Consider the following 15,645-nt stretch of genomic DNA (forward strand, 5'->3'; position numbering starts at 1 on the left):
TCAACTACATTAAAGATGCAAGATATTCCAGAATCATAGTTTATTTCTTTTTGTTAAAATATTAGTTGAGTCAGTCTATTCTGTTCTAGCAATACACGCAGAATAGCTCTAGTGTCAGACTGCCTTGATTCGAATATAGTCTGCAAAACAGTTTAAGAACTTGAGTAAGTTCTTAAGCTCTTTTCAGCTAAATTTCTGTACCTGAAATTGTTGTGGAGCATAATTGAGACAATGTGTAAACAGTACTTGATATAATGCCTGGCTCACACAAAATATTCAATAAATACTGGCTTGTATTTTTATTACAATTCTGATTACTTCATTTTAAATGGAACTTCAGGCTTTTAAAATTGTTTGTATTATTAACCCTCAATATTCCTACACTCAGGTCAAACTTTACTACTTTTTTCCACATTTCCCAATATCAAGGCAGAAATGCATCCAATGACAGAAAGCCACGACAGCATTTTCAAGCCCCTTGCAGGCAGCTTGTGTATAGAAAGCTCAAGACACAGATACTAAATTCATACTTTTCCTATTTCTTATTTGTACAAAAACCTGAACTCTACCACTCAGGTTAATTTAACTTAATGTTTTGTATGAAATTGGATAAAAAGAAACACATCAAGTGATAACTTCAGATACCAGATGATAAAGAAAATATAAATCAAACATATCCTTTTGCCACCCTACACACTAGATGGCGGTACAACACAAAGCACAACAGGAACAGTGCCGCCTCAAACTGATCAGACTCAATACACTGGTCATTTCTTTGCCTGCTACAAGAGACTTTCCCCCTCCGCTTACTAAAAAATACTTTGTAAAATGTAAATTAATCTTTGTTTTTGGACTGCAGAATAATACAACAGGGAAAATAAGTGCAATAACAATAAATTTTCAGAATTTTAAACTACATGTGGCTTTACTCAAAACAAAAAGCCCCTTCTAGTAATTGTTTATCTTTTTTTAGAAATTTAAATTTCTCTAAACTAAACATACGACATTTATGAATCAAACCTGTAGAATTTGGCCAAAGTGCTATTCACAGGAAAATATCCAAACTTAAATGCACTTATTAAAAAATTAATACCTAAAAACAAATGAATTATTAACAATACCTGTTACATTCTATTTCTCTAAAGAAGAGATTAAGTAGTATATGTAGTGTAATATTAATATTTGACAAAGTTGGTTTATGACAAAGCTAGTTTTTGAGAAGCAAATCCTAGTAGGCAATACACATTATTCTCAACTCTTTTCTAGAAAAAAAAAAAAATAAGAAAAACTAAACTTTCAATTCAAGAAACAAAAGAAAAGTTATACTTAGAAATTATTGGTATGAAAAATAAAGAAAAAAAAACTTTGGTTGATCAGTAAAACCACAAGCTGGTTCCTTGACAAGACCAAGACTTAATAATATCTTGTGTACAACTTATAATCCATGAATTTAAAAAGCTACATTAAATGAACAATTTTTAAGAAAATATAAATGATAAAAATTGATCTAAGGAGATACAAAAGAACCTAATGAGCAATAATCAAATCATAAGTTGAAATGGTAAGTAAAGATGATAAAGATTAAGTACCCAATTGGGAACCGGTTTCAAAAGGTTTTAACAGGAAAATTCTACTAACCCTTCAAAGAACAGGTAATTCCGTTTACACAAAATATTCCAGTACATTTATTTTAAAGGGGTGGAGAATGGGACAGGGGAGCAGAAATTCCCCAGTCTTAGGCTAGTGGGACAAGTATAGCACACAGGTTAACTCCACCAATAAACATAGATGCAGAAGTTATAAAATCTTAGTAGAGTGTAAAAAAGGAATTTACTTTTAAATATATATATATATAACTCAGCATAACGTGTCCCAGGAATATAAAGATGTTTCAACAAGCTACTTCTATGACATGAGCAATTATCTGTACTAATTTTTACAGATATTAATAGTTTATTCAAGCTCTATGGAAGCAGACTAAAATAAGAATATGGCATGATACAACTTCTCCTCCCTTGTGCTGTTATATCTCTTTTCCTCTTCACCTTATCACAACCTGAATCAGAACTCATAGTTCATCTACAATTTCTTAGCTTGAAGGAACATTAGCTGTCACCTAGTATTCTAGTGTATCTAGTAACCGTACTTCCTTTTCAGTGTGAAGATAAGGAAAGCAAGACCCAGGCTAACTGCAGCAGCTGGCCATACCCATTCTACACCACACCAGCACCTTTCTCCTCAGCATAATATCTGTCCTATACCACACATTACAACTGAAGGAACCAAACTGAGACTTAAACAGGATGGTTACATAATTTGTTTTATAATAAATAAACACTCATAAGGAATATATATTCTTATCATATAAGAACAAATTTTAAATGATAAATAACAACAAAATAGTAAAACAGCATTTTTAAAACCAATTGTATCTCTTCTTCAAATATAAACTCATGCATCCATTCATCTCATTCATCTATTATTCATTAAACAAATATTCATTGAGGAGTTTTTAATGTGTCAACCACTGTTCTAGATGTTGAGGGGAAGAAAATAAATAATAAAATATTTAGCATGCCGAATGGTGTTAAGCGGTATGGAGGGAAATAAACGAGAGGGAGATGAGGAAAGCCGCTGACTAGAGTTGCAATCTTATGTAACGAAGGTGCAGTCTGGGAAGACAGCACTGGAGCAAGTACTTTTAAAAGAGGAGGCAGCAAGGTGTGTGGCTCTCCTAAAGGAGCACTTTAAGTAGAGGAAACAAAAAGTACCAAGGCCCTGAGAAGGGGGTACACATACTGGCAGAAAACAAAGAGGCCACTGTGGCTGGATCACCCTGTCCAAGGGGAAGAGAAGAAAGATGAGGTCGGAAAAGTAAGGGTACATTCTGTAAATCCTTGTAGAAAAGTTTAAGAAATCTGACTTTTACTCTGAATAAGATGAACACTAACTAGAGAGTTTTTTAAAAGTGACATGATTGGACTTACATTGAAAAGAATCATTCTTGCTGCTGTGCCAACTATAGAAGTCTACTGAAATAATCCTCCCAAAAGACAATGCTTTAGTGTAAGGTGATAGCAGAGAAGCAGGTGGGCATGGTTAGCACCTGGATTTATTTTAAAGATGGAGCCAAAAAACCTGCTGATGGACTGGATGTGAAGACTGACGGAAAGAGAGACGTCCAAGATGCTCCACGGTTCTTGGCCTCAGGAACTGAAAGGATAGAATTGCTGTTTACCAAGATGGGAAGTCAGCAGAAAGAGCAGGTCTGAAAGACCGTTCTGGACATGCTGCAATGATTGTGCTGTTATTAGGCATCCAAGTGAAGATGCAGGGAAGTCAGCTGGATATACAAGGCTGGAATTCAAAGGAGAGATCATAAAAATGTCCTTTGTACATTATATATCATTATATGGTAATGACAGTACTGACCCAGTAAAAGTACTGACTTACGTCTAAATTGTTTTTAAGCAACTGTGTCTTTCAGACTAAACAAAATTGATCATTGGAATTTCTAACATATAGGATTAAAAATAACTATTTCGGCCAGGCGCGGTGGCTCAAGCCTGTAATCCCAGCACTTTGGGAGGCCAAGACAGGCGGATCACGAGGTCAGGAGATCGAGACCATCCTGGCTGACACAGTGAAACCCCGTCTCTACTAAAAAATACAAAAAACTAGCCAGGCGAGGTGGCGGGCGCCTGTAGTCCCAGCTACTCGGGAGGCTAAGGCAGGAGAATGGCATAAAACCGGGAGGTGGAGCTTGCAGTGAGCTGAGATCTGGCCACTGCACTCCAGCCTGGGCGACAGAGCGAGACTCCGTCTCAAAAAAAAAAAAAAAAAAATTACTATTTCATTCCAGAACTAAAAGCACGAAAGTTAAAGATTATTTTGTCCGGATGTTTAAAATGTAGGAGACGTTAACATCTCTGTCATACTAGGATATGATGGCCAATGGCAATTACCAACTTTCAGATCTGAAGAGAAGGAAGAGCTGTAAACACAAAGACAATAAATCTGTAAATCAAAGAGAAATTTCTAAGATCAGAGTAAAAAAGGGAAGGTATGTCACTGCAGAATGTTCCAGAATTGGTACATATGAAAAGCAACAACCAAGTTGGCCGAGTGACAGTATGAACAACCTACTGATTTATACTAGAGCTGTCCAGCAAACAACTGATGATCTATTATTGATACATTTTACTAAGTTGTCTTACTTGTTTTCTCTTCAGAACATATTCCAACCTTATATTGAAAATAAAGGATTCACTTTCCATAAACATGTTTAGAATCAAATGTGCTAATATTTACCTGTGTAAAAAGCAAGATGTTTATAAAATGATAAAGAATAAGAACTGAGACATATGAACTTTAACTGCTTATAGCAGATAGAACGCAGGATTGTTTAGAGGTTAATATTACTGTTTTTTTCTTTAAATGGCATTCAGTAGGTCCATCAAAATGTAAAACCTTATACTAGCCAAAGAGAGAACAGCAACCCAAGATTTAAAGAAAACATAAGCATGTAAGTCAAGTCAGGATACTATTACAGTTCTTTTGCTACACAACTTAGTTAATGAAAACTAATGTTTTCCTCCTGATGGTATCTGACATGGGCTAAATTCATCCAGAAACAGAAGACAAGCAAAACTGGTAGACATGGTATGTAGAGGCCAGTCTCCAAAGACACAGAACAGAGGCAGGACAAAACTTGGCAGGAAAGGTGCGCCAAATAGAGCACAGTCAACAGAGAAAGATGATTCTGGTGTGGCCCAGCAAGGTGCAGCTGGGCTGGTTTCCTCTGAACCACCCCTATCTTCCATACTCCAGAGGCCTCGTGGTCAATCAATACAATCCTCAAACATCTCACTCATACACCTCATATATGCAGGGTCACACACTGACTTAGTATCATATCTTTTTTCCCTCTTCTGCCTGAGTAATGGAATTTTACAGGGTTGAAGTAAATGCAATCGAGAAAGTGAAACATGGTATGACCCTCAAAATGAAGATTACAGGTCTGTTCATTGGTAGAAGGTCTCCCTAATGTGTTCTCCCCATAAAAATGAGACACAGTCCTCCAATTAAGAGAACTGGACTCTAATAACAGGCACTTAACAAAATCTCAAGAGAGCCAAACGCAGCTGAGTAACAACTGTCTATTCCCTACCCACATCCTCAATGCAGCCATTATAAACTCTTTAAATATAAAATAATAAAAGTTTAGAACTATGATACTATTTCGCACAACCTCATTCACCTCATAAAGGAAATAAAACCAAAGAGGCTAAGCTACTTGCCCAAGGTCATAAACTTCCTAAGAAGCAAAAAGAAAATTAGAATCTATGTTTGTGAACTAAGGCCAGTGCTTTTTCTATTTCATTATACAATGCTTACCAATAATAGCTCTGTTTCTATTTTAAATCAGATGCTTTAGAGATTTCCTAACCTTTCATATAATGTTAACATTTAAATATTCTTTGGTTTTAGATCTCTAGCGTCCCATTTCTTTTCACTTTGCTAAAACTCCTTACAATGTTTACCGCCTCCAAAAGAGCTCATTCAATCTTGTAAAGATGAAAAAAAAAAAAGCAAAATAAATTAAGTAGAAAATAGTTTAGCTGAATTGCAAGCTGAGTAAACTAAATCACTCAAACAGATATATCAAATGCTTAACAGTCACAAAATGAAAAATGTACTAATTACTGTTTTCTTAATCAGCTCTTCCTGACCTAAGAAATTTATCATGATAACTACAGTCCCAAGGACATACACACTAATGGAACAAAATATCCTTTGTTTGATGTCACAGCATTATAAATCTCTAGTGCTATTTTAAACTGTCAATTTATTTGAAATAGAAATGTCCTTCACTTTCATAAATCCTATAGATCAAATTCATCTCACTTGTTTATGAAATAAAATTACAAAAAGTAGCACAAATCAATCATGTCTCATGAGTCTTCTTCTGGACAGACGGTGGTCAGGGCAAGGACAGGAAGTGGACTACCTCTCCATTTTGTGTGTAGAAATCAAGACTTTTTTTTCTATTAGCCTATTTTGAAAAGACAATGTAAAGAGTGGTTTCTGTTCCTCTGGGAAAATATAATTTTTTAAATAACCACAATCTGGCTATTTTTTAAGTTTTTAATAGTTTTTTCACATTAATACAGATACAATGTACAAAGGACATTAAGCTGCCAATGATATAATAAGAGCAAAGTATGTAGCTTGATGTCAAGTTAGATTCAATAATTTGTATGTAAATGCAAAAGCAGTAACAGTAAAAACATTTCTGAAAAAGAAGAATAAAGTGAGAACACTTTAATCTACCAAGTATCAAAGGGCACAACAATTAATTAAGACAAGGTTACATAAGGTCAGAATAGAAAGTCACTACACAAAGCCATGGACATATGGACATGATATAGGAAAACAGAGGGGGACAGGACTGATTTTCCTTAACTGATACATGTTAGCGTGATGGTTACTTTTATATGTCAACGTGACATCAAGTATTTGTCAACAGAAGAGAAGATTTTACCTCAACCAATAAGACATCAATTTAAAAAAAAACTACTTCAAAGTGTCATCTATTAGATGCAGATATACAGATAAGCATATAGACATAAAGGTAGATATGTAAATCTTAAATCAGGATGTAAGAAATATTTCAATATACCTGTATGCTGCCGAACTCAACATTCTCATAATGGAAATGCGCACATTCAGCCATCTTCGGAAAGTGACCTTTAGTGAAGGGTAACCTGAAACACATGAAATAAATAAAAAACAAGATAGTGAAATAGTAAAAATTACTAAGTTTAAGGGGAAAATACAAGAGCTCATGCAAGCAAAAATATTTAGTAAGCACATGCGCATGAGCCACACATATCCACACAAATCCTCTTAAAAATACACTGAATCAGATGAGTATTATATTTAGTGTACAGAACAAAACCAAAAATAAAAAAAGCATCACTGTATCTCCTAATGTTGACCCAAATCAATGTCCATAGAAAAACTGTTATTTTCAGCAAATGTTATGGAAACTGTGAACAGCCAGCTTCTAACCAGAGCAGCATGCCCAACACAAAGTACGAAACCAGGTTTTACCTGTGAATGTTGTCACAGCCCATCAGTCCTGGAGTGGTGGACCTGGACGCAGAATGAACATGTTTATCCTTGTCTTTCCTCTGCTTACACATGAAGCATGGCTATCTAACTCTACCAAGTGAAAAGATGGTTTTCCTGTTTAAAACTGATTAGCTTCAGGTATAGGATGAATAGCCCTGATTCGAAATGACACAGAGACCAGAAGAATTTTGGATTTCAGATTTTTTCAGATTTTGGAATATTTGCTTATATCTATGGGTATCTTGGGGCTGGGACCCAAGTCTACACAAAAAATTCATTTATATTTCATATACATTTTATACACAGCCTGAAGGTAATGTTATACAATATTTTAAATAATTTTGTGCATGAAACAAAATTTTAACTGCGAACACTCACGTAAGGTCAGGTGTGAAATTTTCCATTTGTGCTACCATGTTGGCACTCAAAAAGTTTCACATTTTGGAGCACTCTGGATTTCATAGCTTCAGATTAGGGATGCTCAACCTGTATTTCACTTAATAGTCAACTCTTGGCATCTACTTCATGCTCCTCAAAGGCAAACCTGAAATCTAATAATCTCATAACTCAGACAATAAAGCTGGTATTTCTGAATGAATGAGAGCATGCACTAAGGGTACCAAGAATGACATGGTTAGATTGTACCTATCAAACAACTGTAACATAACAGAAAATGACATAAGTTGCTTCAAGAACAAAAATAAAGTATATTTTAGATGAGTGGATGATCTGTAGGCCTATTCCACTGCTGAGTCATAATTTAAGGATTAACAATTGCACAGTAACAGCATATTTTTGTAAAAAGTCTAAATAAAAGTTTTAAGAGAACTAAAGAACTGATTTCCATTCATAGGAATTCATTTAGAACCCACTGTAAAGTTATACTCACTTTTTTACATGCTTAACCTTCATACTGGCTGTACTGCCACACGTCTTAAGAGTAAGATCTCCAGGAATCTCAGGAACATCTGCGCCTCTTGCCTTAAAAAATAAAGACAAAATATTTATGACTATTCCTTTAGTATTATACTTTTTTAAAAAGCAGGTTATGATTTATGTTAATAGTTCTTCTGACTTTTTACCTACAAAATATATCTTGGTTTAATAATCTTACTTGAGTTTTAATTATTAAGAATATAAATTATTCACCTGATTTAAATATTCAGCTTTACTGTATAAGGGAAATTTTTCTGTGAGAATAAGAATCTTCATGCTTTTGTAATCAGATTTCAAAACCAGCTATTATATATCTCAATATGAATTAAAATTTCCCCTGAAAGTTGTTGGAATAAAATAACCTTGGTTAAAATAATAAACATTAAAATGTTAATATAAACATAGAAATTAAGAGATTAAAACATGTATTTCTCACACCAAAATCTGAACATGACATGTATATAAATACTTCCAAATTACTCCTTAGTCTATCATAGTTTTCACAGTGGTGAATTCTTCACTTCAGTGACACAATCAGGTATATCATTTTAAAAAAAAACAAAAAGGAAAATCAAAAAGTTCTTAACACTCTGGACAAAATAAAAGTCAATTCCAAATATCTATCTTAAAAATAAATTTTGTGCTATAATACATATGATTTATAATTTAAAAAAAACTTAAGCTGAATTATGATAGCCCATGCCACATGACTCAATAGGCGAGAATAATGTCGGATAAGCAGTTAAAGTAAGTTGGGCGGAGAATCACAACCTTAACTTCTGTAATGTTTTCTTGCAAGAGAAAAAAAAAAAAAGCCAGACAGTTTAGATACATGTTTGTTTTTTTTTTAAATAGGACTTTTCAAAGATATGAGGTAACAATGTATGAATTTATGAGAATGAAACCTTGTTACGTCATCACAACGTGCGGGGTTCATTTTTTCTTTTTGAGGGTTTTTTGTTTTTTAGCAAATTTAACTATTTATAAGGGTTGATATTTCATGATCAAGCCTTCTTAGATGTATTTTTATTCCTTCTTATAGGTCTCCCAAAGAAAACAGAGTATTATTATATTCTTCAGTAATGAAACAGAACTCATTCCATCTTGCACAGCTATCATATGGATTCAATGAAACTTTTTATAAATATAAGATAATATCTTGTCTTATCTTTCCTCTAGATACAAAGTTACTTCATAATCCTAGGTATTATTTCATCAGTACTGATCAGCATCCAAGTATACCCTATCACACTAGAAAAAAAAATTTAAGACTAAAATAAAAAGTATATTTTAAAAAAGGGAAAAGGAGATAATATCCTAGAAAAAGAGTTGACAAACTTTTTCTTAAAGAGCCAGCTGGTAAATACTTTAGGTTTGTGGGCCACATTATCTTTGCCACTATTCAATTCTGCTATTGTAGTGTAAAAGTAGCCACTTGTAAATGACCAAACACAGCCATGTTCCAAAAAAACTTGATTTGCAAAAACAGGCACCCAACAAGGTAAAGTTCGCAAAGCCCTGTCCTACAAAGTTAGTGCTGTGGTGAAATAAATTATCATCCAGTTTTTATACTGTGTTGCCCAAATCGCCTCATCTTTCAAGAAGGTATTTAAAAAGCTTGGAGACACCATCTTTCTAGTCCATTTCACTTTCATTTAACATATTCACTAATTCAATAGTTTTCGTTTTCTTTCACTTACAGAAAAGAGAAAAACACTGACAAAGAAAGATATAATGAATAGATACATGAAAAGGTGGGTACAAAGAGACAACAGCACTCTAGACTCTAATAAAGATGGCAAAACAATCACGTACATGATACATCAGACTAATTATAATGTCCTAGATGAATACAGTATTGAGTATTAAGAACTGAGTGAACAAGATATTTCTAAGGACAAAAAAGGAAATACAGTATTCTCCAATTGGTCATTCAACTGAAAGTACTTTTTCATGCAATATTCTGCAACAACCTGGATCATCTGGTTTTGCCATTTAAAAAAAAAGTGAAAGTGTGACAATACTCTTTCATCTTTTATGATGTTTGTGCACCAAAATTTACTTGACATAACAGGTTTGCCAAGCTTAAATTCTTATTAACATTTCTGATAAGGTGGCTTTTCACTATTCTGCATTGTTCATAAATTGACTTAAAAACATAAAAGAATAAAAAAGAATCCACTAGACTGAGTTAATAAATGGAGATGATGTAATTGGTAGACTGGAAATTGAAACGTTAGCAAGCTATGTGCTAGCTAGGGAGGCCACTGTTCCTAAACACATCTAAGGAGAAAACAAGAAAACCTGCCCAGCCTATAATCCGCATGAGGGAGGAACATCATGTACCACACACCTCTGCAACCACAACTGACTGGGCTGTAGATGGAAACATGACCCAAAGGTAAATCCACAGGTTACGCAAAAGGGTCTGACAGGAAAATCTCTGCCTAAAAAGACAAAATGATAATAATTAGGCCAGTGAACCAAACAAGGGTCCAAAAAGCTTCAGAGGATTCACGAAAATATGTCTGAATCAATAGTTCAACTAGCCTGTGACCATGTATGTTCTGTCCAGCAATATTTTCCTACAGCACAGAAAAGTTCCAGGAATATCCTAGGCTCTCAGTATATTTTTGTGAATGAACAAATACAATACACTTTAACATAACAAGGTTTTATCATTTACTCTTTTAAGATGAAGCCAGTGGAATTGAAAGGAAAATACTGTACTATTATTCAATCACCTGATGAACTAATATTTTCATCTACATATTTTAAAAATAAAATAAATTACCTTAAATTTCTATTGAGAGCACATACTTGTGTTATTTATTCTGTTGCTCCAAACCAAAGATTAAGGAAGTTCTTTTTTAGAAAATAGTTCATTAACTGATATTCATTCATAAAAATAATTTTTCCTAATTTTTCATGTTATAATTATCGCTTAATTATGCTTCCAAAATAGAGTTTATAATATCATCAACACAGTAACAGCACCATTCATCAACAGAACACTCAAAAGACCTCAAAAGACAACTGAACTTATGTTCAGAAAAGCACACACCATTTACATTTAAACGCTCTATGTGTCTATCTCTAACGATTAACTGGCATCCTAGAAAATTAGACCAAAAGATTAAGGAAATTAACGGATTCAATAACAATTTTTATCTCCTCACTCTTCCCTACTTGTTTACACTATATAATTCAGCATGTTCATTATCCCTGCCTATACAACCTTATCCTCAAAATCCAATTCAAATCCACCTAGTCCATTTAATCCTATACTGATAATTTTGCCAAATGTTGATACTTTCCTTCATTAATCTTTCAAAGGATTTATCCTGTATACAGTATATTGGAGCATTTCATTATATTTTATTCATCTTTTAATGCAAACTGCCATGTAGTGTTGTTCTCTAATAAAAGACTTTTCCATTCATCAAGAGGGTAAATTTCTTGAGCATGAAGCCAATGGAATAACATGCGTACATACTTTACTAACATTTGACATCCACAATCTCCATTACAACACTAAAATTTAGCATCCTTCAAGGAAAACAGTCAAAGAAACTGAGCATTGTTAACTACCCTAGAAAAGCACATAATGATTTTATCTCTGATTTTTAATTCCCCTAGATGACATTATTATCTATGAAAGTCTACAGTTAACAGAGTCATTTTAATAGGTCTAATTTTATGATTAAAAATATTTTACCCTTACTGTTTGAAGCACACTGCTCAATGATCTTCCAGAGGGCCTGATCTAATTCACACTGCTACCAAGCATGCGTAAGAGCGCCTACTTTCTGACCACCTCACAAACATCAAATACTATTGAATCTTTTTACTTTTTTCATTCTGATAGGTACTTCTTTACCTTTGTTTTACAATTAACAAGATAAAAGAATTGAACATAATTTCACATTTTGGTGGGTATGTAGTTATTATTGTGTGTAACACTGTTTTCATCTTATATTCTCTATCTTCAATTTTTTTTTAATTAAGTTAAAGCTAGTCATATTTGTAGGACATAATATGCCAAGATATTTAATAGCTTTCCATTAATTATAAACCTCAAAGTTAGAAGTCTTACTTAGACCTTCTAATTTCAAGACTTATTAAAAAGCAATACTCAGTAAGACAAAGTGCCACTAGAGTTAAGGACAAACAAATGAATGAAATATAATGCAGTCCAAAAAAGGCCCACACGGATACAATAAAAGTTTATTTATGACAAAGGAGCCAACGCAATTCAAAAGAACAGCACTGTCAATAAATGGGAACAGCACAGTTTTTAAAAGTATGCAAAAATTAAGAATAAAACTTCCATCTTCTCTTAATATGCAAAAATTAATTCAGGATGGAAATTCATTCAATATGAAAAATAATAAATCTTCTAAAAAGAAACACAGAATAATAAATCTGAGCTAAGTAACAAGAAGCAAAAAAAAAAAACACTCTGAAGAGAAAAAAATTAATACATTCAATGGCATCAAAATTACAAACAAGGAACTTATACTCAACATATATAAAGAACTCCTTGTAACAAAATAACTAATAATCCAATTTTTAAACTGGCAAAAAAAAACCTCAACAGGTATTTCACAAAACAGAATACTTAGAGTCAATAATCAAGCTACTCGGTGTCATTACTCATCAAGAAAATGCAAAATAAAACCACAATGAAGTAACAGTATACATCTGCCAAAAAGCCCAAATTAAAAATAAAATAGAATACCAGTGTTGGCAAAGATGCATTGCTGGTTAGAGTATACAACAGCATAACCATTTGGGAAACTGTTTGATAATTAATTGGTAATTCCTACTAACCATACTCCATGATCCTATGACTACACTCCCAAATGTGTATCCCCCTAAATTATTTCATATGTACAACAAAAACTTGCACATAAATATTAACAGAAGCTTATTCATAACCACTAAAAATAGAAACATTATAAATACACAGAGTAGAATCGGTGAATAAATTATGGCATATATATATATGCAATGGAATTCTGTGACTGAAAAATAATTATTAATATATTATAATTACTAATATATTAAACAACATGAATAAATCTAACAGTTGTTACAGCACATGAAAGAAGACAGAAGAAAAAAAATCTTGCTGTATTATTACCTTTATATGAAGTTCAAGAAGAGGTAAAATTATTCATAGAAATAAGAACAGTGTTACATCTGGCTGGTGAGAAATACGAAAAAACCTTACTAAGAAATGCTTTATATCTCGGTGTGGTTGGTGGTTTCACAGAAGTATACAGGACATCAAATGGACAAACATTAGTGCGTTTTACTCACTTGTGTGTGTGGGTGTTAAAATTAACAGTAAAAAGGTCAAGGGGAATTTGTATAGAACTTTAGCTGGTTCCACATTCGCCTGGAATAGTTATGATAACTATGGAAACAATGAGAAATGAGAGAATAGTAATACTCCATAGAACTGAAAAAGAATGACGTCTTTCAAACTCATTTTATAATACCAGTTAACCCCAGATATGAAAACCACCCAAAGAAAACAGGAAAAGCAGCCTTGGAGAGCCAGAGAACGTGGGCAAAGTCTCCAATAAAAAATCACCCAAAACCACTTTTAAGCAACCAGATCTCGTAAGAACTCACTCACTACGATGAAAACAGCAAGGGGGAAATCCTTCCCCATGATCCAATCACCTCCCACCAGGCTGCTCCTCCAACTTTGGGAATTACAATTTGACATGAGATTTGGGTGGGCCCACAAATCCAAACCATATCACCAGTTGAGTGGTGGTATGGGTACTTAAGCGCCTCAGTGAAAACCCATTTTTGAGTAGAGAAACAATAAAGGAAGACCCTACTGTATAAAGGCTGTGGGGATAACCCTTGGTATTATTTTCTCTCTTTTCTTCCATTACTTAGACCCAACAGCAGCCCAAATCAGGAAAAATAGTGCAAGGCAAGACTTTTTGGTTTTTAATTTTTATTTTTATTTTAAGTTCTGGGGTACATGTGCAGCATGTGCAGGTTTGTTACAGAGGTAAACATTTGCCATGTGGTTTGCTGCACCTATCAACCCATCACCTTGGTGTTAAGCCTACCATGCATTAGCTATTTTTGCTAATGCTCAGTGCAAGAGTTTTAAAACTCTTAGAGAACTTTATCTTTCCCACCAAAGAAAACAGGAAAAGCAGTCTTGGAGAGCCAGAGAATATGGGCAAAGTCCCCAGTAAAAAAACAGCAGGCTGGGCACAGTAGCTCATGCCTGTAATCCCAGGACTTTGGGAGGCCAAGGCAAGAGGATCGCTTGAATCCAGGAGTTTTGAGGCCAGCCTGGGCAACACAGGGAGACCCCATCTCTACAGAAAAATGTAAATGTTAGCCAGGCATGGTGGCATGTGCCTGTAGTCACAGCTACTCAGTGTGCTGAGGTGGGAGGATTGCTTGAGCCTAAGGTTAAGGCTGCAGAAAGCCATGAGCAATGCCACTGCACTCCAGCCTGAGCAACAGAGCAAGATCTGGGCAAAAAAAAAAAAAAAAAAAAACCCACAAGATAAGACCACAGTGATCCCCATGAAACTGAACTGATGTTGAAACCACCACCTATAAAAATCTAGATGAAACTTCAATCTGAACCCAGTCAGACTGATGTCTAATAAAGCACAAATCAACATTCTCCAGAGAATTTCAACAAGGAGTCAGTCTCACAGCATAATATTCAGAATGTCCACGACATAATTAAAAAATACTAGCTATATCAAAAACCAGACAAATATGAGCTATTTCCAAAGGAAAATACAATCTAGAAATGTCAAATCTGACATGAAACAGATTGGACTAATCAGACAAACACTTTAAAACAGGTATTATAAACACACTGCATTAGATATTGGAACCAATGGAAAGACTGAAATACTCTTACAAAAATAAAAATAAAAACTATAAAAAAACCCAAATATAATTTTTAGAACAGAGAAATGTAGCATCTCAAAAAATACTGGCTTAGCATAATAAAATACCCTGAGACTGGGTAATTTACAAAGAAAAGGGGTTTAGGTGGTTCACGGTTCCACAGGCTGTTTAGGAAGCATGACTGGCAAGGCCTCAGGAAACTTACAATCACAGTGGAAGGCAAAGAGGAAGGAGGCATGTCTTACATGTTTAGAGCCAGGGGAAGAGTGAGCAGGAGGAAGACTGACAGAGAAAAGATTCAGTGAATCTGACAACAGACAAAAAATTATGCAATCTGAAGATAGTTAATTGTTTTAAAAGACTGACAAAATATGAACAGACCTAAAGACAGCTAAGGGACAATATCAAAAGATCTAACGCTCATGTCTTTGAAGTCTCTGAAGGTGAGAAAAAACACACTAGTACAGGGAAAAAATGAAATTTCTGAAAACATTACAAATTTATTGAAAGATATACATTTACAGATTCAAGATCACAGAAAACAAAACAAGTAACATCAAAGAAAACTACAAACCAAAACATCATAATCAAGCTGTTGAAAACCAAATATAAAGTAAGCATTCTGACAGCATCCAGAAACAAAAAAGATACATTATATATTGG

At 34.1% G+C, this 15,645-nt stretch overlaps 1 protein-coding gene across 11 annotated transcripts in view; it reads right to left on the reverse strand.

The window, feature by feature from the left end:
- ARHGAP32 (Rho GTPase activating protein 32) overlaps positions 1–15,645 on the reverse strand; it is a 307,961-nt gene that overhangs the window by 152,988 nt on the left and 139,328 nt on the right. For 4 of the 11 annotated variants that reach the window (XM_077964657.1, XM_077964655.1, XM_077964656.1 and 1 more), the window contains exons 3-5: positions 8,027–8,118; positions 7,117–7,158; positions 6,683–6,767 (exon numbers count right to left, since the gene is read on the reverse strand). In XM_077964657.1, the coding sequence (XP_077820783.1) occupies positions 6,683–6,767; positions 7,117–7,158; positions 8,027–8,118 (219 nt within the window). Of the gene's footprint in view, positions 1–6,682; positions 6,768–7,116; positions 7,159–8,026; positions 8,119–10,426; positions 10,521–15,645 lie in introns of all 11 variants that reach the window. The other 7 variants (XM_077964660.1, XM_077964658.1, XM_077964659.1 and 4 more) reach the window with 3 other exon arrangements.

This window comes from Macaca mulatta, chromosome 14, assembly GCF_049350105.2.
Source record: "Macaca mulatta isolate MMU2019108-1 chromosome 14, T2T-MMU8v2.0, whole genome shotgun sequence".
NCBI classification, from domain to species: Eukaryota; Metazoa; Chordata; class Mammalia; order Primates; family Cercopithecidae; genus Macaca; species Macaca mulatta.